Here is a 23199-nt window from a genome sequence, read left to right on the forward strand (position 1 = left end):
TTTTCTTTTTTGATGATCCGGGTTATTCGGATGCTAAAGATCTGCCTAAAAATTTGAAGGCAGGGACAAGAGCATCCTGCTTAATTCCCTTCTAACATGTGTTTTATACTATACACATATTTTCAGTATCTTCTTCTATCCGATGTGTCGTTTCGGAATTTTGAATATGCCGAATTTGTGCTGTGTAATATAATTATATAGAGCTCTATTCACACTTACGAACTTTAAATATCATAAAATAATGACTCAATTTACGGCTCCACCTGACGACCGTGTCAACTCTAATCGTTTAAAACGATTTAAACATTTTCTTCGTGGGGCTTCAGATAAACGGGTTGAATATGGACATGTAAGTGTATGTGATTGTCCAAGATAAATCTACCACCCAATTCTTTACGGTCATGTGATTTTTGGTATTTTAAAATTGATTAGACAATGAAATATATCCTTAATATTCACTAGAAAGAAACTGCATATGCAATTCGAAGAATTAATTACCATCTGTCATCTTTTCTTTCTATGATATTTGCTTTTATATACCTTAGATTTTGGATTATTATCTTTTAACAGTTACATTTTTTTATTGTTAGATAAGTCCATGGTTAATTAGTTTTACACTTGGTCACTTACCTTTGTTAAAGGTACTTCTGAATTATTCCATGACAATATATATGTTCGCACAGAACAGAAGTAAACATGATATGTCCTGCATTCGATTCAAAGGACAGTAAAGACTAAAGGCTCTTCTGGGGCCAATTAGCTAAATTTAAAGTAAAATTTATCGAAAAAGTTGACAATCATCCCAATTATTGGCCATAATTTTTACAGACACATTAACATGATGTATACCTGTATTTGAAATTTAAAATAACCTATCTGCTTTCCTTTTATCTTAACTGTGAATTAGTTATAGGTTGTTAACAAGTTTATTGAAGATGGAGCTAATATATATATATATATATATATATATATATATATATATATATTTTTTTTTTTCTTGCTTAAAGATAGAGCTAATATTTTTTCATCATCAGGAAGGAGTTAGAGGGGGTTAAGGAGTGGAAGCTACTGGTGGTAAATAGAGAAGCTAATAGAGATGCTTTTTTTATTGCTCAAAGTGTCACCAAGCTGGGTTTGGTGAATTCATATGTTGCCAGAGGTCAACCCGAATGGCTCTGTGAACTCTTTGTTAATGAAAGTAGGAACCTCTGAAGGGCTTTGAGAATGCAAGTAAGGATGTGTCTTTTTTTTGAGAGGAAAGAGCTTAGACTGAGTTTTTTTTCGATTTGGTCTTACTCTGTTCTCCTCTGTTTCCTTGATGCTCTGTTTTCTTTGGTTGGAAAGAGGAAGGCCTCTTATTTATTTTTTTGTAGACGGAACTTTGGCTTTAAGGCCTGTCTTATATATAATTCTACGTTGACGGAAAAAAAAAAAAAGATAGAGCTAATATTTTCAATCATTAGTAATGAAGTGTGCTAGGAATTGTACTGCTACTATAGTTGTACTACAAAACCATATGATATGACTAATGCGTATTGTGTGACTGAAAGGTTTCTCTGTTTTTATATTGGTCGAAAGGAACCAAATTTAAGATCTCTGAATTGAACGGTCAAGATTGTATGTTATTTCAGGAGATTAAGATCCTACATATCATACACACGTGCCTAAAACTGTACCTTCTCTCTCTGTCAGACTCTTTTGTCTATAAAATCCTCGGCCCACACTAGTTTGAAGACAGTACACTCAATCAAAAGAAAGAAAAAAAACAAAACCTTCCATTTCAAGAAAGCATCGTTTTAGTTTGTGTGTGTGTCCGAAAATGGAAGATCTTGACGATGAGTATAAGAATTATTGGGAAACCACAATGTTCTTCCAAAATCAAGAACTCGAATTTGACAGGTACTTTTAGAATCTGTTTAAGTACCTCTTATAATTTCTGTTATTTTCTTTTGTGTTTTAGTGGTCATTGATTAATGAAATTGTCTTAAGTTATAAATTTAGTTGGCCGCTAGAAGATGTTTTTTCGGGTTCTGGCGAGTCAAGTTCGCCGGACGGAGCAGCAACGTCGCCGGTGACTTCAAAGAACGTTGCCTCTGAGAGGAAGAGACGGGAAAAGCTTAACCAGAGACTCTTAGCTCTCCGATCTGTCGTCCCCAATATAAGCAAGGTGTGATTAGTTCCACTAATGATTCTCTAATTAATTTAATCAACTGCTCCTCTTAATTTTACTTTTATATCCAAATAATTCAATAAAATAAAATTTCATCACCAGCAAAGATTTTCTGGGAAATTAAATAACGCTATTCTTTCTTCCAAGGCAATAAAACTATAGGTAGGTATTCAGTACTATATAGTTTACTTTAACCAATTCAACCAACCATTAAAAATAAAATGGCAAAAGTAACCATGTCAAGGCAAACTAATATAATAGTTTGGTCCTCATATTACCTAATAGTGTAGAACTGATCTAGACATGTAATGGATTGTTAGAACTGAATTTACTTATTTGTTACATGTTTATATTGTATATAGTTGGACAAGGCATCTATCATCCGAGATTCAATAACGTATATGCAAGAACTTATTGATCAAGAGAAGAAACTAGAAGCAGAGATCAGAGAGCTGGAATCACGATCAATGTTGCTAAATAACCCTACAAGAGATTACGATTGCATCAATAATTTCCCGGGAAATCAGCAGCAAGATCTCTCAGGCATTGATGCCATGAGATCAAAGAAGTCCAGGCATATGGATTGTAATACTTTTGGAACATCAATCACTAGAATGCATAATCACTCGCCCATCGAAGTTCTTGAAGTAAGTACTGTATATCACATGTTTTTTTTGTTTGAAGGTTTCAAAATAGTAAAAGTAAAATTCCAAATTTATATAAAAAATGAAAAGATGACGGTGACATGTATGGGAGAGAAGACAGTGGTGGTATGCATAACATGTAGCAAGAAGAGAGAGACTATGTTGCAGCTTTGTAAAGTGTTGGAGTCTTTGAATCTCAACATTCGCACTACTAACTTCTCTTCCTTCTCATCTTGTCTCTCTACCACTCTCTTCCTCCAGGTTTCACCTCTCACTCTCTTTTTTTTACAACTTTTATCTCCTTAAATAGTCTATATGTTTTGGTGAAATTACTACATTTTTTTTTTTGTTTTAGCAAAGATGTAGATAGTGTAAAAATATGTCATTGCTTGAGGTCAAAGTTAAACCCTTGACGGCACGTAGACAAATCCTTTAGGTGTACATCAATCAATCAGTTATTTGAATAGAAAACATATGACTAAAATGCTCTAGCAGAGTGTAGTGTTCTTTATTCTTTGGCTAACAAACATTGCTTGTTCTTATTCATCTCAAAATAGTAGAAAGAAAAACTCTTTATATAATATATACCTTTTTTGTGGAAATCACTATCAAATTCAAAAGGGTTAACCTTTAGGAGGACCCATTCAATCACTTAGTTGTTCCCACATGTCTCCATTCAATAGACCTTAATTCATTCTAAGTAGATAAAAATTATATAATCTGGACATCATAATCAATTTAATTAAAGCTCCAATTATTGAGGTGGCCTTCAAGCCCCATCACTTTTTTTTTTTTGAATTTTGTGGAGGGGTTAGATTCTCTCAAAAGCTAAATGTCATTAAAAATTAGAATAATTTGGTTAAATCTGTGTGAAATCTTAGCCCCTCGTGTAGCATATTGCGTCGTTAGCTAAATGTATTGCATCAGCTGTAAAACGTGGCTATTTACAATCTGATGCGCTCTTTCTCGATTTACCGTTTTGAACGTGAGTTTTACCCACATTACAGTTACACTAGTATATTACTATGATGTATATATATATATAGGTTGGGCAAAAACAAGTTCAACATAATTTGATTATTTCTTGTCTAACAAGTGATTACAATATAATATTGTGTTGCTTTCACCCACCTTTATAGCATTTTAGGTATTTAACTTAATATAATCAGACGCTAAAAATACAGTGAGAATTGGAGAGTTGGTAAGATCTTACTCCAATCATTCTTTTCTAAAAGTGGATAATTTCATTTTGACAACCTCTCTTTATCTGTCTTTTTCAAATCATATCAAAACAATGATTCACCCTCCTCCTTTATGATGTCTACACTTATGCTTGGACGTAGCATATACAACAGATTTAAAATTAATTCAAGGAGTCAACTTACATGGAGAATATTTTCTGTCCTGAATTTGCAGGCGAATGAAGAAGAGAAGAGTACAGTAGAGACAAAGATACAAACGGCAATTGCAGCTTATAATGATCCAAATTGTTTTATCAACTTCTAATTTATTTCAGTGTACCAAAAACCAGTTCTTTTATGCAATATTTGTGAGGATGGTGTTGTTTGTAAGATGGTACTATTGTAAAGGTTTATTTGAACTTCAAAACACCTCATGCTTCGTTGGCAGTAAAAACTATAAGAACTTACAGATGGTGCTTATTGAGGTATTCTTAGACTTGATTTCCCAAAGAATCTAACAATACCAAAACTTGTGCAAAGAGACATAAGTTTCTTTTCACCTTTTCTCTTTGATCTCTGCTGTTGGTACATACACTACATAGTCTTCTTCAGGTAAACAAGAAGAAGACTTGCCTAACTTTCTACGGCCTTTTGGTGTTCTAAATCTCTCAAGCCTCTGCGTCACATCCACTAACTTGTTGTCTGCCCTACAAAGCATCTCCATCATTGCTTCGAGTTCTTTCTTGCTCTCTGTCTCCTTATCCTCAAGAGGCGTCTCTAAGCTCATTCCGCTGCTTAGCTCTTCATGCTGCGGCTGTAAACAAATAATAAAAACAACTAACTTCAGATATCTAATATTTTTTTTCAAAAACCCCTGGTCAAGACAAGTTCTGAATCAATAAACTAGTTAATGCTCTATAATAAACTCCAAAGGGTGAAATTGTATCATACCACTAGTGCGAAAGAAGAGTCTTTTTGTTCAAGATACTGTTGACTTTCATCTTCTGTGGGTGTTGGGAAGGAGACACTGGCGTGTTCAGTTTCCTCTTGGCTATCATTACAGGCATAATCATATCCGAGTGGCACAGTCTCGTCCATAGTATCCTGAATTTCATTTATTTCTGAGTTAGTCTCGTCCATGGTATCGTGGATTTCACTTGTTTTTGAGTTGTTCTCCATGTCCGCAGCTTGCATTTCCTTTGTTTCTGTGTTTTTCTCCATCACAGTCTCGTCCGCTGTATCTTGAATCTCATTTGTTTCTGTGTTTTTCTCCTCAGGAGTCTGGTCCATGGTGTCATGAAATTCACTTGTTTCTGTGTTTTCCTCCATGACAGTCTTGTCCGCGGTGTCTTCTATTTCATTTGTTTCTGTGTATTCCTCCTCCTTTGCAGTCTCGTCCAAGGTATCTTGAATCTCATTTGTTTCTGTGTTTTTCTCCTTTGCAGTCTCGTCCACGGTGTCTTCTATTTCATTTGTTTCTGTGTATTCCTCCTCCTTTGCAGTCTCGTCCACGGTGGCTTGAATCTCATTTGTTGCTGTGTTTTTCTCCATGACTGCTTCTGGTCTAGCATCTCCAGAGAACGTATTTGAATCCTCAGGTTGTTTCATACTTTCAGTCTGTAATGATTGATCACATTGTAAGAAGTTTCTAAATCTAGACAATGATTCAAAGGAAACTATATGTACCTTCCTATTCCTCAATGCCATATACCGCGCATTTTTGAACCATTTGCTGACCTGAAAAAAGGAATCTTAAGCACACACCCCAGCCAGAAAAAAACCAATACTTAATAGCTAAAATGAATGAGCCTAAGTTCCAAGAAACATCTTTAAGAATAATTTTTTGTGTTCTCAGAGTTACCTTCTCTGGGTCAAGACTCAACTCTTTTGAAAGCCTCTCTCTCACATCTTTGGAAGGAAGCTCATTCTCTACAAACACTTGACGTAGCTTCTGAATACATTTATTCAAAAACTTCAAACTTAGTAGTGTGTCTTCTTCATACACATAAGAGACTGAAACAGGTAAGTAAAAAATTTCAGACCTCAACTGCAGCTCTTGGGATTCTGAACATCGGTCTTCTCCCTACTTTACCTTCTACAGAGACAGAATCTCTCTCATTCTGTTCCGGTATTTCTTTAACATCTTGATCTTTCTTAATGTTTTCTTCACACATAGTTACAAGTGTGCTTGCTCCATCAGACTCCTTTTTTCTCTTCCTTCTGTCACTAGGACCCCAGTCTTCGTCTTCGCTACCTTGCTCTTGCAAAACAGCATCCTTCCCAAACATTTCCTAATACAAAAAAAAACAATCATCAACACACAAATCGAAGCTGTCAAGATTTTAAGGGATTTCAAAGTTCCATGGGATGTTTGTTCTTCTCACATGGTATAGTTTAGTATAGTCAACAGTCTTCCTCTGTCTTGGCCCGCATACAGTTTCTTCGTTACATGTCTCCCCTGATTCCACCACCATATTGCCAAATCCATGTCCTTCCCACGATTCCGTTGAAAGGGCTACACCATCAGATGCTAAACTCACGCTACTCGAAATGCTTTCCCCATCATTATCACCACCTTCACCACCACTACTATCGCTTCCTCTGACTATATCTTTCGTTTCAGGGTCATAATCACCATCCTCAGAGTCATCTGAAGGCCAATCCGCTTCGTTGTTAAGTGTTGCTTCAGATCCATTAGGACGACTAGCTTCTTCATTAAAAATATCCTTATCCCATAGAAAAAGAGTGTAAAGGTTTCAAAACTAGAGTTCATCTAGTGAAGTAACATTAAACATTCCTATACTTGCCAAAGGTTTACCTGCCAGTTGCTATCCACAGAGATTTGAGTTCCTATCTGCGCATTCATTGCGTCGATGATTTCAATTTTACAATCACAAAATTTGCAAAACCAGCCTTGATCTCCCGGAGGTACTGTTGAGATTAAGTAAAGAAAGAAGTCAGGTGGAGAAGACAGAGTGTATAAACTCTCTCAAGAAAGTAACTATGTAAGAGATAGCCAAAGACGCATACTGCTCTCTGTTTCCAAAGGAGGGTCAAGACACTTCTGGTGAAATGCACGATTACACGTTCCATCACAAAGTATTATATCGTTGTCCGGAAAAGCTTCTCTCGAATTGCATTCCGCACAAAATATCTGGAAAAAAAAGAAGTGAAATTAAAGTCTGTATGAATGCTTATTATAGTGTTAAAACATGTTAATGATAAAAACATCCTTTACATGGTCATGATGAATAGAACCATCAGGAGCCATAACTTTCTCCTCCATGCTTCCCACCGAACTAAGAACATCCAGCTGACGAACGGCGTCGCGTAGTCCAAGCTTGCAGTTTAAGATTTCTTTCCCTGCTCTCTCCAGCTCCTTGTCTGGTCTTATCTTTTCCCGGCTGAAAGGAAACACAAGAGTCAAAACCACAGTAACTGTTGGCAAGCTATACAAAGGCGTTTCTTTGCGTTTTATCATTTGGAAACAAATAAACAAAATCATTAGACAGAAGTATTGATAAAAGCAAAACTCTCGTTTGTAATGCAATATTTAACTACTCCTTTGGTAATATATATATCCAACCAAATCTCAATGTTAGTACCTCTGACCTTTCCAACCTTCAGCAGCGTATGCATCGATGAGATTCTGCTGCATCTTCATCTTAATAAGCAAATACCTTGTTCGCCTCTGCAACCGTAACGCTTCATCTACCTCCTCCTCCTCCTCACCCTTTTGCTGTCTCTTACTTTTTTTCCTCTTCCTCGTTTTCTTACCCTTCTCCTCCTCATTGCGCCCACGAGAATACTTCCTCTTGTTGGGTTTTGAACATATTTCTTCCTCGGTTTTGCGCTTAGTGTTGTACTTCCTCTTCTTATTCGATGTCTCTTTCCCTTTTCCTTTCTTCAGCAGAGATGAGAGTAAAGTAGACTCAGCTTTCTCAACCGAAACACAAGCCTTAGTTTCACTCTCCTTCATATCGAGCTCCACGATCACAGGAGACTTGTATCCTCCTCCTCCTCTTAGAAGATCATTATCATATAAGGTCTTGCCCTGAATCCACAAAAGACCTTCCCTTATCAGAATTCTGAGAAACTAAACAATAAACTATGGTTCCTAATTTTTAATCATTAGCATCCCACACAGTGACAAGGACTGAATCAACGCTTACACGTTTAAAGACACTGCTAAACTCAGACAAAAGTTATTGACACTTGCAAGACAAGATAACGAAACAGATCGAACATTAGACTAATCAAGAAGACAAAAAACACTAGTCCCTCGCATCTTTTATCATTATGCTCGTAAGCATATATAATATTTTGAGCAAAAAGAATTATCAATTTAAATCGGAAGAAGCAAAAAGCCTAACACTTTCAAGGAGTTAATGACAGAATCAAAGCAAACCTGGAAGAGAGTTGTATTGCAGTTAAAGCAATCACTGATTGAGGAAGGTGAAAAGCACAGAGAGTGAAGATCTTTCCGTAAAGGGCAATGGGAGATTCTGAAATTATTTTTTTTAGCTTTGGCGGTTTTTTTAATGTCGCCGGCGGCGACTTGAAAGGGTGGGTGCCTGTCTATCAACGGTCGTGGTCACGTCACTCTCCGACGTTCTCTTTGCTTTGGTAATGCGCTTAACTCTTATGTATTTGCACTTTTAAGTCCCTGTATTTGGATAGTTTGTTTCGGATTGACCTAAGGTTTTGCGAAAATGCACGCCAACGCCAGCTAATCTTTCCCTTTTCGGGTTGGAAATATTGAAATTCACCTTCCCTTTTTAGGTTTTATTATGAATACAGACGCGTCTTTTGATAAATGATTGGGCTTCTTGCAGCCAATTCAAGAATGTTAACGGGCTGTGGCTCATCAATGTAAGCTCATTATGGAAAAAGATTTTAAACAAGTGCTTTCATTTCAGGTTTTCGAAAGAAGGTTAGAGAGATCACTTCGGAGATGAATATAAATAATTTAAGAGTTGACCATAAACTAAAACTGAATTAGGATTAAACCAATTTTTTATTAAAAATTAGATCAGCTTAGGCTAATCTAAACACTCGTAACCTTCATCATATCCAAGTTATTTTGAGGATTTTTATCAATGTCGAGGATATAAAGAAGAAGTAGGTTTTACTGATATACATGTATGTTTCACATTTGCATTTCTTTTTTTTTTTTTTTGAAACTGAACATTTGCATTTCTCGTAAAAGAGTATCGAATCATATACGTAATCACCTAAAACATGAAATTGATAAATTTTCCTACATTTTAATTATTATTTTTATGCCACTAGCCTGTTTATAATTTGTTTTGTCAGTATTCATAAAAGAATTCTTAATAGATGTGCCATTATTAAGGAGTAAAATACGAAAGACGTACTTTAACCATGCACCACATGGGGTGGATCCGCCCGAGATAAGCACAAAAGCTAGCCATAAAACAAACTTTGGTGTTTTTCACATTATTCACACATTGACTTTAAAATAAATCACCGACTATTAAGTTTGTGGTGTATAACTTGTTGATTGCAAAAATTCAATAATATAATTTTTATAATGGCCTGCCTCACGCATTACTCGAAAATGCCATGCTAGTGACATGTGGGGCTAAATGTATTATTCTTTTGCTTTGGCATGGGACGGTCACAGTCCTATTCATATGAAAGTTTTGTTGGTTTTGCAAAATTATTGTAATCCCATTAAAATCTAAATGATGTGCTATAGAGACAAACCGAACAAAGATTGTCCGCTAATGTACTCTTTTTAAAAGCTATGAATCTCGATTACTGGCTTTTTAAGGTTGTGAGATACTTAAGAGTAATTAGAAACGTTGTGACATGTTCGATGGCCTAGTCTAATCTAAGTTTGGCAGGAATAGTTTAATACGATACGTTTTTCATCTTTTTTTTTGTAAAAGTTTATGATACGGTTTTAGTAAGTTTTTGTTTATTCCTTCGGTTATATTATCTGAAAACTTCTCAAACAACTATAAAGATGTTAAACTTGGACTCTGCTAGTTCTGCGAACTAAATGGATTTTCAGCCGTTAATCTAAGTCTTAGATTTATATTGCTTCAATTAGTTACAAGTAAGAAACATATCTTAAATTATACACAAATATGAGTACACTGGGGCGAATCAAGAAGTTGTGGTTAGTAGGTTGCTTTCACCTAATTGTCGGAAAGAGATTAATATTTAATCATAATGTGTCTTAAATTATAGTTGTCACATTTTAATTTGTAATAGAATAAAGTTCTATGATTGCAATTGCTCACATCTATCTTATTAAAACAGAAACATTCTATTGGACCTAACATTTATTTTATAAGTTTTTAAATTAAATACACTTTTATACTTTATAGTTAAACTTACATTAAATCATTAATGTTTCTTTCTTTATACTACTATCTATGTTTCCAAACAATATATTTATTTCTTTATATTACTATCAATGTTTCCAAACAATATATATTGTATACTACTATCAATGTTTCCAAACAATACAATAATTAATCTTAGTTATGTTATATCTATCATTTTCTTTTTAAAATTTTGTAGAAACGTTATAATTTCATAAATTGTAAAATAATGAACTTTAAAATTTGGAATATAAGATTACAAATTATAAAATTATTACAATTTAAATCAAATTAGATTACATATCGGTCATCCAACAGTTCAATCGGTTAATCTCGGGTTTTAGTAATTTTTTTAATATGAATATTTTAAAAACCTAAATTGAATTGTCAGATCTCCGAATTAACCGGTATAATCACAATCGGGTTGAATTTAAAAACGCTGATTTAAATGCAAGTTATTAGTGAAATTTTTCATCGTAAAATATTCCGCGCTTCGAAAGCGCGGGTCAAGATCTAGTATATACTAGAGTTATAAGTTTTATTAAATAACTAATCTTCTTCTAAACAATCAAACTTAGGCATAAAATTAATTAATTACATAGAGATGAACATTCTACTGGAGGTGATGCACACTCCGTTGTCTTTCTCCATCTCAAATATGAAGCTGATGCAGAGGTATCCATGTGTAAGATTCTGTGTGGTGTAGAAGATTGAGATAGACTCTGAAAACAATAAAAATGTAATATTTTATTATATGATAATATATACTAATATTATTTTACAAAGGAAAATCAATATGAGGACCGACTCTACCAACAACTCGCTCTGGCTCTTTTTAGATGCATCTATGGAATTACACCCAATCATTCAAGCATTGCCTCAAAAGATAATATGACTTTTCGCGTCCACTAAAACTTATTTATTCTCTCAAAACTAAATATTCTAAAAGGAAATGATAGGCAAGTACTATTTTGGTGCGTGGTCGTGTTTTATTGTTTTCTAATTTCTACGATTGAATGTGAGTTATTGACGAAGACTATTACTCAATGGTCCACATAGATTCGATGATCCACGAGTTTTTATAGACTTGCATTTAGAAGGCTTGAAAAAGATTAAAGGTAAAATACGATTGGACAGTAAATATATTATGTTACCCTCTCTTTTGAGATGTTACAAAGGAGATTAAGGTTAAAACGATTGTCTGTGTCCTTTACGATTAAACACAGTCATAACATTGTCTGTGTCCTTTACGATTAAACACAGTCATAACCATGTTTATGAAGAAACTAGTAATTGATAAATCAAATGAGTTTTGTGATACTTTTTGTTCAGTTTCACCGACGAAAGTGCTTGATGTATATTATTAAGTGTGGCATGTTTTAAATTCTACTAGTGTTATAATTGTGATTTAACTTTAAGTGACAACATGAAACTTTGACAACCTTATAGAGTACGAAATTACGTTCAATCCATTCATGTAATCTGGTCTGTATAAGTTACAAAGTACTTTTACATGAAGACAATGTAGTTTCTGTTTCTCTTAAGACCGTAGACGCAGAAATTTACGTTCCAGAGTCTTATCTACATTGACACGCAATGGAGACGTGTCGTGAGGGCTTACTTGGATATGACCTTTTTTTAAGAAAAATGTAATAAACCCGTGGCTAGCGCCGCCACATATGAAATTCGAGGAATATGCCTTTTCCTCGCATAGTTTAACCCATTATCCTGGAATGGGAGTGTTAAAAACTTAAAATAAACAAATCAAATCTTTAAGAACCATGCAAATCAATCTTTCATTTTGTTAACAGAGTCCGTTAGCTTAACTGTTTTTTTTTACCATTATTTCAGAAAATCTACACTTGATTCCTGAAAGAAACTAAAATTATTTACGGTAATTTTAGGTTTGTAGAAATTACATGCTATTTCAGAGGTCCTAATATTCAAAAAATCTTTCATTTTGTCATCAATAACAACAACCATTCATCATATTGACTACCTGATTTTGCCTATTCAGAGTTGTTTAGATAGTATACTTGAAAAAATCAAATAGTTAAGGTTCTTATCGGATCTAGAGTTGTTTAGGTATTACTCTCTCCGTTCCGAAAGTATAATTTTATAAATTTTATTCTTATTTCACAAAGATATTTCTTTTTCTATTTTAAAGTACTTTATATATTTTTAAAAGATATTAATTGTAAATATTTGAATTGATTAAATTTGATTGATAAATAATTATTGAAAATTGTATAGAAAAATATATAATAAACTAAAATGTAAATACTTATTAAATTCTTAATAAAGGTAAAATATCTAGAAAATCTTATTTTTGGGAACGGAGAGAGTATTATATTTGGAAGTACTTGAAGTAGAAATTAATAATCAAATTTTTTTTTGAAATAAAAGGCAATTAAGAATCAAATTTTCTAGATAGATCTTTAAATTAGGATCAAAAGTTCAAACTCAAAACCGATACGAAAATGTTATAACTCGTCAACCGTACCATGTACTATTGAAATATGGAAAGAATGAAATATTCAAAGGATAATAATAGTGAGTCGTTAATTACAAAAAAGAAAAGCGTATTACGTAGAAGTAAACCAAACCGTAGGTATTATATTAATTCGAAACAGTTCATCTATTTTATTTTTGTTGTATAAGAAAGATCAAAGAGAATAATAAGTCAAGTAACAAATAATTTTAAGAAAAAATAAAAATAAAGAGGAGTAAAATTGAGCTGGTGCTTGTTCATCATCTTCAACACTTTAGCTCCGACAGGTCACCTTTTTAATAAGCTTTTGCTTTTTCTCACGAAAACAAACAAACTTCCTATTCTCCTTTTCTTCTTCTTTTATTCATTCATTCATTCATTCATTCACAAAACCAATGAAGAACCTCCTCCTCCTTTGAGATTAATAAAGAAAAGGAAAGAAGAGAATTGATTCTCTCTCACTCACTCTCTCTCTCCAGGTTTATTGTGTTCCGATCTGATCGGGGGAATCGCTTTATATATTCCTCCAAAGAATAAATATATATAACTTCGTTAATTTCAATATTTGTTGAAACAAGGGAGAAAGTAAAGGGCTATGTTTCCGTCGGAGATCGAGCCATCTATGCCGGAATCTGATATTCATTTCGCCAATCTCAGAGGCGTTCGGTGGCGCGTGAATCTCGGTGTTCTTCCTTTCCAAGCTTCTTCCATCGATCATCTTCGCAAAGCAACCGCTGAATCTCGCAGAAGGTTCGCTTTTTGCCTTTTTTTTTTCTTTTTTTTTTAATTTATTACACACACACAGTTGGCTAAAGTTGCCTGTTTTACGATGATGATGATGATTGATTGATAGATATGCGTGTTTAAGGAGACGACTCTTGATAGATCCACATTTGTCTAAAGATCTACGTAACTCCCCTGATCTCTCCATCGACAATCCCTTATCTCAAAACCCAGGTAACCCCCCCCAAAAACAACATTCTTCTATGTTCATTGTCTTTTGATTCTTTTACATGGAACCGTGTCTATGCTTATGGCAGATAGTACATGGGGCAGGTTCTTCCGTAACGCTGAGCTAGAGAAAACATTGGATCAGGACTTATCAAGGTTATATCCTGAGCATTGGAGGTACTTTCAAGCTCCTGGATGTCAAGGCATGCTAAGACGTATCTTACTCTTGTGGTGCCTTAAGCACCCCGAGTATGGTTATCGACAAGGTACCTAAACATATCTTAGCTTTTGTGTGTCTTTTCAAAAAAATTACTATAGCTTTTCTAATTGTTGTTGTTGTTATAGGTATGCATGAGCTTTTGGCTCCTCTGCTCTATGTACTTCACGTCGATGTCGAGCGTCTCTCCGAAGTGCGTAAAAGCTACGAAGATCACTTCACCGACAAGTTCGACGGCTTATCTTTCGAGGAGAGAGATGTCACTTACAACTTCGATTTCAAGAAGCTTCTCGAGGATTTCGCTGACGATGAGGAGGTCGGTGGTGTCCACGGGAGTTCCAAGAAAATAGTGAGCTTAGATGAGCTGGATCCCGAGATCAAGTCCATCGTGATGCTAAGCGATGCTTACGGAGCCGAAGGGGAGCTGGGGATTGTCTTGTCGGATAAGTTCATGGAGCACGATGCTTACTGCATGTTTGATGCTCTCATGAGTGGAGCTAACGGTTGTGTCTCCATGGCTGGATTTTTCGCTTACTCTCCAGCTTCCGGATCACACACTGGTTTGCCTCCCGTTCTCGAGGCCTGCACTGCGTTTTACAATCTTTTGTCGTTTGTTGATTCGTCTCTGCATAGCCATTTGGTGGAACTCGGAGTTGAGCCTCAGTACTTTGGTCTTCGTTGGTTAAGAGTTTTGTTTGGGAGAGAGTTTTTGCTTCAGGATCTGTTGGTAGTGTGGGATGAGATCTTCTCAGCTGATAACACGGCGAGAACGGATGAGGATAGAAACAGTACAAGCCACAGCTTCATGATCTTTGATTCTCATCGTGGAGCTTTGATCGCAGGAATGGCGGTTTCGATGATACTGTGTTTGAGATCTTCTCTGCTCGCTACTGAGAACGCAGCTTCTTGTCTCCAGAGACTGCTCAATCTCCCGGAGAAGATTGATGTGAGGAAGGTGATAGAGAAAGCCAAGTCATTACAAGCATTGGCTTTGGATGAGGATGTACGGTCATCAGCTCTATCTGTGAACAACGTCTTTGATCAGAGCGTGAGTCCTGCAATACCGGCGAGGACTAATAGCTTCCCTTCGGGATCAACTTCGCCTAAGTCTCCGTTGATCATTACACCGCAGAGTTACTGGGAAGAGAAATGGAGAGTTCTTACCGCGGAGGAAGAGAAACAGACTCCTTCAACACCACCACCACCGAAGAAAAAGGCGTCATGGTTCAAGGTGAAAAGGCTTTTCAGAGCAGAGTCTGAGCCTACACACAGCGCCAAGACAGAAAGCAAAGCTAGTTTAGCGTCAGTGGCGCGGAACTTGCTGGAAGATTTTAATCGGCAGGCCGTTCCTGAACCTGAGGAAGCTAATGCAGTTGCTGTTGTGAACAATGAAGCTAATAGAGTAGAAGTTGCGAGCAATGAAGATAGATCAGTTCAAGAAACCGAGGAAGCTAATAGAGAAGATGGTTCAGCTGAAGAAACCGAGAAAGCTAATAGAGAAGATGTTGTGAACAATGAAGATAGTTCAGTTACAGAAACCGAGGAAAGAAATGTGGATTTTGTATCTGCTGGTGAAGAGAGCATAGCAGCAGTTGAGGAGAATTCATCTGATGTCCTCTCAGATTCAAACAGTCCACTCAGACATTCAAACTCCATCGAGAATGATTCAGATAGCAGCATTGGGTCGATTCTGTTTGCTAATGAAAAGGTTGAAGATCAAGAAACAAGCGCAGTAGATGTAGATTCGCCTCTTCCCGTTTCCTCTCAACCGAGCATTGAGTTTCCTGTGCCTCAGTGTAATGACGAAGAGGACACGGCAGATAAATCTGTGGCCGCAAGCAAGGAGCGTAACAAGGTTTTACCAGGGAAGTTCCAGTGGTTCTGGAAGTTTGGACGCAATCTCACGGGCGAGGAGACAAGATCCAATGGTGTTGAAAGTAGTAAGAGCGGTTTGGTGAGCTCTTCTGAGTCGCATTCTTCTCCACAGGCTTCATCTTCGAGCAGCAAAGGAGACACGGATCAGAATGTTATGAATACACTAAAGAACCTTGGCAATTCCATGCTAGAACACATTCAGGTACAGACTCAGCTACTCTTTTAGATGATAATAGCAAATGACACGTTCTAATAACTTTTTGACCAAATGTTTCAGGTGATGGAGTCTGTTTTCCAGCAAGAACGAGGTCAGGTTCAGGCAGGATTAGTTGAGAACATATCTAAGGCCAACTTGGTCGAAAAGGGACAAGTCACAGCCACGACAGCTCTCAAGGAGCTTCGGAAGATCAGTAATCTTTTGTTGGAAATGTGATGAACATTTTTGTTGATTCTTCGTGTTCAACCCCTCTGTATATGTACATACGTCCTATTTTTTGTAAAGTATTTTTAGAGCACGTAATAAATAAAAAGGAAATGTCTTATCAGCTTACTATCTTCATGAAATTTTGATGTAGAACCCTGTCCATGTCTAAGATGATATAAATAAAGACGTCCAGTATATTGAGTTCCTCTGCATTGAACAATAAAAGGCAAAAGGATGAAAACTGTAGCTCACATACATTAAAGTTGTTGGAAGATTCGAGTCTTAAGTTTACTATTTTCTGTACTTTCTCACATACGAGATCAAAGACGACAGAAGATAAGAGAAGAAAACAAGAGTCTAATCTATGTTGTGGAAGCCAGGGAGAAGTGAAGTTATGAAGCCGAAAACTATCATCTGAATCTCTTTGACTATTCCCCACCATTGATTCCCCTGTTGTCTTGCATCCACATTTTCGTTTGCGTTTGCTCTGTTCCCGTTTTCACCTTCATTCTCTTGTCCCTCTGCACAAAGAAATAAAAAAAGATAAAACAAAATTGCTGCTACATAAGTTGATGGCTTCAGTTAATAATACCATGGGAGAAAGAGAGATGGCAAAGTAGTATTACCGGGGACCGCATCTCCGTTAAGTGGGACAGCAGCAGCGGGGTCATTATCAGCTCTGGCAGCAACAGGTGGTTGAGGTCGAGGTGGTGGTACAGCGGCTCTATGCATACCTTGTGAGAGCCATCGGACAAAAGGTGCAAGGGCTCCAGTTTGGTATCTGTCAAGTTTCCCAAAACCAAACATACATCAATTAATGGGAGGCTTTAAACACCAGCAAATCATGCATTTGAGAGGTCGTTGAATACCAATAAAGATATACCAGCAGCATAAGAAAGAAATCAAAAACACCAGATTCTGGAGGCTGACTTACAAGTAGATGATGGTAGCGAAAATCACAAGGACAGCAAGCCTCTGTCTCGAACCATCTTGGTTGAAGAGAAAGATGACAGCAGCAAGCTTGAGAATGAGGAATATGTCAAGCTGAAAGGCGATCTCGAATCTCCGTACAACAACTTGCCTTTGTTGTTGTTGTGCAGGCTGTTGCGGCTGCTGACCTTGCCCAGCTTGGGCTTGGTTCTCTCCCCCAGCCTCAGTCCCATTGCTTGGTCTAGCTCTAAGCAAACCATAAAAAAAGTAAAAACCATCAACACAAGTGATTTGACCTAAACAATGGTTTTGGATTCAAAGGGATGAACTAAGCAATGAATATGGAAGGGAAGTGAGTACTTACGTGGGAAGATTGTAAGTGAGAGGGATAAGATAATTAGAGGGAAGAGATCCAAATTGATGATGATGCACAGGAACCGCATAGATCCCAGCTCCCCGGTTCGTTTGTTCATCGTAATGCCCTGGATTCAATCCTGGATACATTGGAGCTCGATCTGGATTCTGGAAAAAAACGAAAAAAATTGAAATCATGAGTCAAATTCACGATTCTTATTATCATCATCATCACTAATCCAAATCAAAGGACTATTAAATCAGACGCAAAATCAACAATTTTGAAGGAAGCAAGTGACGACAAACCTGAGGCTTGATCCCAGAATCATCGGGTTTCTTATCAGAAGGAGAAGGTTGCTGTGAAGCTGAAGGAGACGTCTTCTGGGGTTCTTCCGACATTTTTTTTAATCAAAAAGGATTGTACTGTATACCCGACGCAGAAGCTCTTTTTCTCTATTGAATCCGCCAAATCAAATCGTTTGTTTCTTCCCCCTTTGTTATAAATTTCTCTCGCTCAAGGAGATTGAATTGCCCTGCTCATTCGTCATGTGATCCAATAATATATCGACACGTCACCAACATTCGTGGCTATTTAATATTGCATTTATAGTATATTGCACAAAAACTCCTTGTCTTTAGTTAATTGTTTTGCACCGGTTACCTAATTATCAATCCAAACCGGTTTCGATTTTGTATTGAACCAGACAAAAGGAGTGGTTATTTTAGCCTCACTTGGCACGCTTATGCTTGGCCTAAAGAACCTATTATGCCTAAGTCTTTGAGAGTTCAGACCAAAAGATTTGATCTTTTCGGCTTTGTTTTTTGTATCCTGTATTGGTCTTGCAGGTTAGGACCTCCACTTAGTTTCACCCAAGCTTCAACCTGGTTATAGGTAGATCATCCAGGTTAAGGTCCGCCTTATTGCACTAGCATTTTGAGGCATCAATTAACAAAAGATACTACCGTTTGCTGATGCTGATAGATAGTAGTACATAAGTCTAACGCCTATTTAGACATTAGCATCATCAAATCATCATAGATTCATATATAATCTCATTGCTGGCCCATCCTCACCATATCCCAATAAAACTTTGCTCTGTCCCCAAATTCTATATGAATCTGTCATGATGATTGTATGATTCTGATGATGATAATAATGGTATAAGTCTAACGCCTGGTTAGTTGTTTTAAAACGTTAGTGAACAATAAATATATAGAGCATGCATTACTCACACCTTCATTTCATACTGTAAAACCACAAACGTACTTGAAAAAAAATAAAAGAGAATCAATGTGTAAACTGGAGAGTTTCTTCTTAACCAATCAAATCCACAATATCCAGCTTTACCTCGCTCTAGGGACCATTTCAGTATCTAGATTTATCGCAACCGTTCTTACAGGATCATCCCTATGGCTATCTCGATTATTCACCTTCCCGACAACACTCTGTTTCAGCTCCATAGCGACTTGACTCATAGTTGTTCTCAAAAGTGCAAATTGACACAAGATATAATCATATCCTCTAATCATCCTTTCGACCTTCTTCTTCTTCTCAGCATTGCGTCACATACTTTTGCAGCATCTGCGTTATCTTTAACATTATGAACTCTAATGATATTAGCACCTCTTAAAATGCCAGCAGTAACAGAAGCAACAGTTGCAGCATCTCTGTCAGCAGCCTCAGGACGCCCACAAATATCTCCCAAGAATCTCTTCCTTGAAGGTCCTATAAGTATAGGAGCATGAGACACTGCTATGCTTCTCTTAGCCATCTCTTCCCGGATTTTCGGTAGATCAGTTATAATATCTAAGTTGTGTTCTACTCTCTTTGAGAACCCAATCCCTGGGTCGATCATAACCCTCCAAGATGGAATCCCAGAGATCTCTGCATCTCTTACACGCATATATAGCTCAGAAGCAACATCCTTGCATACATCATCACCGTACTGCAGATTCTCTTCGTTCTGCATTGTACATGGATCTCCTCTCATGTGCATGGCCATATAAGGCACCCCAGATTCTGCAACAACCTTATGCATATTCGAGTCTAAGCTTCCTGCAGATACATCGTTCAGAATGTCAGCTCCGTTGCTTATAGCTTCTGAAGCAACCTCGGAGTTGAAAGTATCAACGGATATGAGCTTCCCTTCCATCTCTGGCAGACCACGAACAGCTTCCAAGACTGGTAAAAGTCTATCCAACTCTTCTTGACTAGATATTCTAGTGGCCATTGGTCGTGTAGACTGTGCACCGATATCAATTATATCAGCCCCTTCAGAGACCATTGATCGAACCCGAGAAACCGCAGAATCTAACGACTGAAACTGTCCACCATCACTAAAGCTGTCAGGTGTTAGATTAAGTATACCCATCACATGGGTTCTGCTGGTAAAATCCCAAAGCTCATCTCCTATTGGTAACACCCTTTGTATACCGTCTTGTCCAACCAGTGTCTCTCCACCTAGCCTCTCCCACGCTTGGTGAATTCCACCGGGATGTAATGCGAGCGAGTGCCAGTGCGCGACCGTATCGTTATCAACAGATGTCCCGAGCAAATCAACCAAAGGTGCTAATACAAACGACCTTTCCCAGAGCCTCTCATGTGGTATGATTAGCTTATCGGAAGCTATTCTCATCTTCCCGTAGAAGAGTATGTCCAAGTCAAGCGGTCTTGGTCCGTAACGTACACCGTCCGTACGCCCCATGTCTCTCTCGATCGTCTTGAGAACGGTCAAAAGCTCGTGAGGTGGAAGCTTGGTGACGCCTCTCACCGCAGCGTTGAGAAACCTCGGTTGGTCGGTCACGTGAACCGGAGCTGTTTCGTATAAACAGCTGTGTCTGGTTACGCAAATGCCGCCGCGCTTCATTAAACGCAAAGCTTCTCTGAAGTTGTTCATCCTGTTCCCGATGTTGCTTCCCAAGGCGATGACGACTTCATGCTCTGTAGAGTCAACTTCGACTCTTGTAGTTGTTGTTGCTGAAGATGAGAAAGCTGAGCTACTTAATGCTACACAGATCAACAACAGTAGAATCAATCATCTAACATTGCAAAACTGAGTCTTTCAGTACATTCGAGGAAGCCGCGAGGTTACCTTGAGGTCTTAATAAAGAGGAAAATGGTGGAGACACGAGAGAGATGAACTTGGATGAGTAGTATCGGTGGAAGGAGACGCGAGCCATAGCAACCGCAGGTGGAGGTTCAGAGAAGCGGCGGAGAAGGAATCTACCGGTGTGGATCATGGTTCCTAATTTTCCCATCATTAACATCCTACAGTGACAAAAGACTGAATCAACGCCCTTACACATTACAGACACTGCTTAAAATTCAGACAAGTGTTTGACTTTTGATTGAAAGATAGACACAAGATAACGAAACAGATCGAAAGGTTAAACTTAACCAAGAAGACAAACATAAACAAAACAATAGTCTCTTCGCATCTTTAACATTATAACATTGAGCAAAAGGGATCGAAACTTTTTTTTTTCAATTTAAATCGGAAGAAGCAAAAGCTTAATACTTTCAAGAGTTTTATGACAGAATCAAGTCAAACCTGGAAGAGAGTAAATAGATGGGCTTGAAGATTGATTGCAGTGAAACAATCACTGATTGGGGAAGGAAAGTGAAGATCTTTCTTGAAAGGGTAATGGGAGATTCTGAGATAACTTTGTCTTGGCGGTTTAATTTTCACCGGCGGCGAGTTGAAAGGGTGCCTATCAACCGGTCGTGTTTAGGTCAACCTCCGTCGTTCACTTCAGGTGTGCTGACGAGTGACGACTGACTGAGAGGAAGGCGATGCAAACGAGTACTCTGTTGTCTGAATCGGATCTGACAAATCCCTACATAGAATAACCAAACATAATAATTAGCGGTTCTAACCGGTTTATCTGTTTCGATTTCGAACAAACACAGTTCGGTTGTAGTGTTACAGTCAAACTCATTAAACCAATAAATGGATATCTATTACTAAAAAAAATAACGATAATAATAATAATAATAACAACGTTGATTATAATCAACATTATTAAGCTAATACTTACGGAGTAATAAATTAATATCAATCAACTGAATACAATTTTAGACATAAAAACTATTTATAAGAAAAACTCTAAAAACTATTAAAATCTTTAAAATGATTTTAGCTGATTAAGATTACTATTTGAGAAAAAAAAATTGTCTGCAATTCTGCATCACAAAACTTCTCATGCTTCGAGTAATTAAGACAATAGATTTAAAGGCAAGACTATGAATTTAAAGATGAAAGGTTATGTTTGTTCGTTACTTGTAATTTCAGGTTTTTTTGTGCATAGAACAAATATCGTATTCATAAAGCCTAGTTTGAAAACATAGCGTTATCGTGTGTATTGTGAACAAGTGTCTCGACATAAAACAAGTACTAAATGAAATGGAATCATATAGTGAGAAGTGAAGTGCTCCTAAAGTCCCAAGTTCAACGGTTCAAAAGCATCGACATCTATTGACCTCTCGTCTCCCAAGATAATGCGTTCCCCGATATTATTCCTTAATTAATTTTGTGCTCTCCTCCAAAATACACCGTTAAGAAAAGTTACATTAATCTTCCACGTTGAATAGTAAAATGCCTCCAAGGGACGTCTTTGTGAAGGGACACCAAGAGAAGGGACATGTTCTTAAACAATCTCTAAGTATAAAAACTAGACTGACTCTTGAAAACATTAGCATAATTTAGAAATAGCATTCATCTTATATTCTTAAATTATTCAGCATCTAACTTCCAAAGCACTAAAACCTAAAATTAATGTATCATTTATTATCGTTGACATTTGTTGAACACATGCACACGCAATGGATTATGGATGTTAACTGAAATATTTAAAATCATATGATGGATCCAACGGATATCGTATTGGTTTAAATATTTTGATATCCGTATGAATCCATATAAAAAACCTTACTCTATCTGTTTAATATGTGAGTAGTTTTAGTTAAAAGTGTGAATATCAATAAAGTTATTATTTTAAAAAAAATATTATTTAATATACAATTTTAATCAATAATTAAAAACAAGTAATGACAAAAAAATGACAAAAAGCAAGTATTATTGGATTCGTTATACAATATTCAATCAATGCAAAATAATTTTGGATTTTGTAAACAACTTACATTGTGAAACAAAGCTTTTGGTTAAAATTATTTATATAATAAAACGGAGAGAATATTTCGAAATACTCTATCATTTTTAAATAAGTGTCAATTTAACATTTTCACACGGATTAAGAAAATAATAAAAATATATGTAAATGATTATTAATTATGCATTTTTGACCAATAGTATTTGAGATAAATAAAATTATTTATAAAATTATGTAATTAATTTTCAACTGAAAATAAGTATAATTTGCATTGAAATTGTAAAGTGACATTTTTTGTGTAATAAGAAAAAAAATAATAACATTTACTATAAACAGAGGGAGTATAAATTAAGTTTATACAATATTTTATAAAAATATTATAAAACTGAAATTAATGATAATATTATAAATTTACTTAATACTCTTTGTTTTATTATAAGCGTCACTTTGACATTTTTCAGGAAATTAAAAATTTGTAAATAAAAATTTATTAGTTA

At 36.4% G+C, this 23199-nt stretch overlaps 5 protein-coding genes across 7 annotated transcripts; 2 read left to right on the forward strand and 3 right to left on the reverse strand.

The window, feature by feature from the left end:
• Window positions 1–1742: 1742 nt before the first annotated feature.
• LOC108843350 (transcription factor bHLH27) lies at window positions 1743–4429 on the forward strand. 2 transcript variants are annotated; one of them, XM_018616528.2, is made up of 5 exons: window positions 1743–1899; window positions 1990–2167; window positions 2533–2817; window positions 2905–3075; window positions 4231–4429. In XM_018616528.2, the coding sequence occupies exons 1-5, from the start codon at window positions 1820–1822 to the stop codon at window positions 4318–4320; spliced, it is 804 nt and encodes a 267-aa protein (XP_018472030.2). In that variant the 5' UTR covers window positions 1743–1819; the 3' UTR covers window positions 4321–4429. The 2 variants fall into 2 exon arrangements, with proteins under 2 accessions (XP_018472030.2, XP_018472031.2); XM_018616529.2 differs by having other exon boundaries at window positions 2002–2167.
• Window positions 4405–8691, reverse strand: LOC108843348 (pathogenesis-related homeodomain protein). The gene is made up of 11 exons (XM_018616527.2): window positions 8404–8691; window positions 7601–8049; window positions 7234–7399; window positions 7026–7149; window positions 6814–6926; window positions 6380–6721; window positions 6038–6286; window positions 5857–5946; window positions 5682–5732; window positions 4947–5612; window positions 4405–4809 (listed from the first exon to the last, which is right to left on the reverse strand). Exons 2-11 carry the CDS (start codon window positions 7972–7974, stop codon window positions 4552–4554), a joined length of 2433 nt encoding a protein of 810 aa, XP_018472029.2. The 5' UTR covers window positions 7975–8049; window positions 8404–8691; the 3' UTR covers window positions 4405–4551.
• Window positions 8692–13052: 4361 nt separating this feature from the next.
• On the forward strand, window positions 13053–16430 carry LOC108842479 (uncharacterized). 2 transcript variants are annotated; one of them, XM_018615400.2, is made up of 6 exons: window positions 13053–13321; window positions 13421–13592; window positions 13696–13799; window positions 13883–14059; window positions 14139–16087; window positions 16163–16430. In XM_018615400.2, exons 2-6 carry the CDS (start codon window positions 13438–13440, stop codon window positions 16316–16318), a joined length of 2541 nt encoding a protein of 846 aa, XP_018470902.2. In that variant the 5' UTR covers window positions 13053–13321; window positions 13421–13437; the 3' UTR covers window positions 16319–16430. The 2 variants fall into 2 exon arrangements, with proteins under 2 accessions (XP_018470902.2, XP_018470901.2); XM_018615399.2 differs by having other exon boundaries at window positions 13053–13592.
• A 110-nt stretch (window positions 16431–16540) lies between these two features.
• On the reverse strand, window positions 16541–18095 carry LOC108842481 (uncharacterized). The gene is made up of 5 exons (XM_018615401.2): window positions 17900–18095; window positions 17604–17761; window positions 17244–17486; window positions 16936–17090; window positions 16541–16830 (listed from the first exon to the last, which is right to left on the reverse strand). Exons 1-5 carry the CDS (start codon window positions 17990–17992, stop codon window positions 16667–16669), a joined length of 813 nt encoding a protein of 270 aa, XP_018470903.2. The 5' UTR covers window positions 17993–18095; the 3' UTR covers window positions 16541–16666.
• Window positions 18096–18792: 697 nt separating this feature from the next.
• On the reverse strand, window positions 18793–21437 carry LOC108816768 (folate synthesis bifunctional protein, mitochondrial). The gene is made up of 3 exons (XM_018589338.2): window positions 21145–21437; window positions 20686–20861; window positions 18793–20600 (listed from the first exon to the last, which is right to left on the reverse strand). The coding sequence occupies exons 2-3, from the start codon at window positions 20858–20860 to the stop codon at window positions 19120–19122; spliced, it is 1656 nt and encodes a 551-aa protein (XP_018444840.2). The 5' UTR covers window position 20861; window positions 21145–21437; the 3' UTR covers window positions 18793–19119.
• Window positions 21438–23199: the final 1762 nt, after the last annotated feature.

The sequence above is a fragment of the Raphanus sativus genome, chromosome 2, assembly GCF_000801105.2.
Source record: "Raphanus sativus cultivar WK10039 chromosome 2, ASM80110v3, whole genome shotgun sequence".
Lineage (NCBI taxonomy): Eukaryota > Viridiplantae > Streptophyta > Magnoliopsida > Brassicales > Brassicaceae > Raphanus > Raphanus sativus.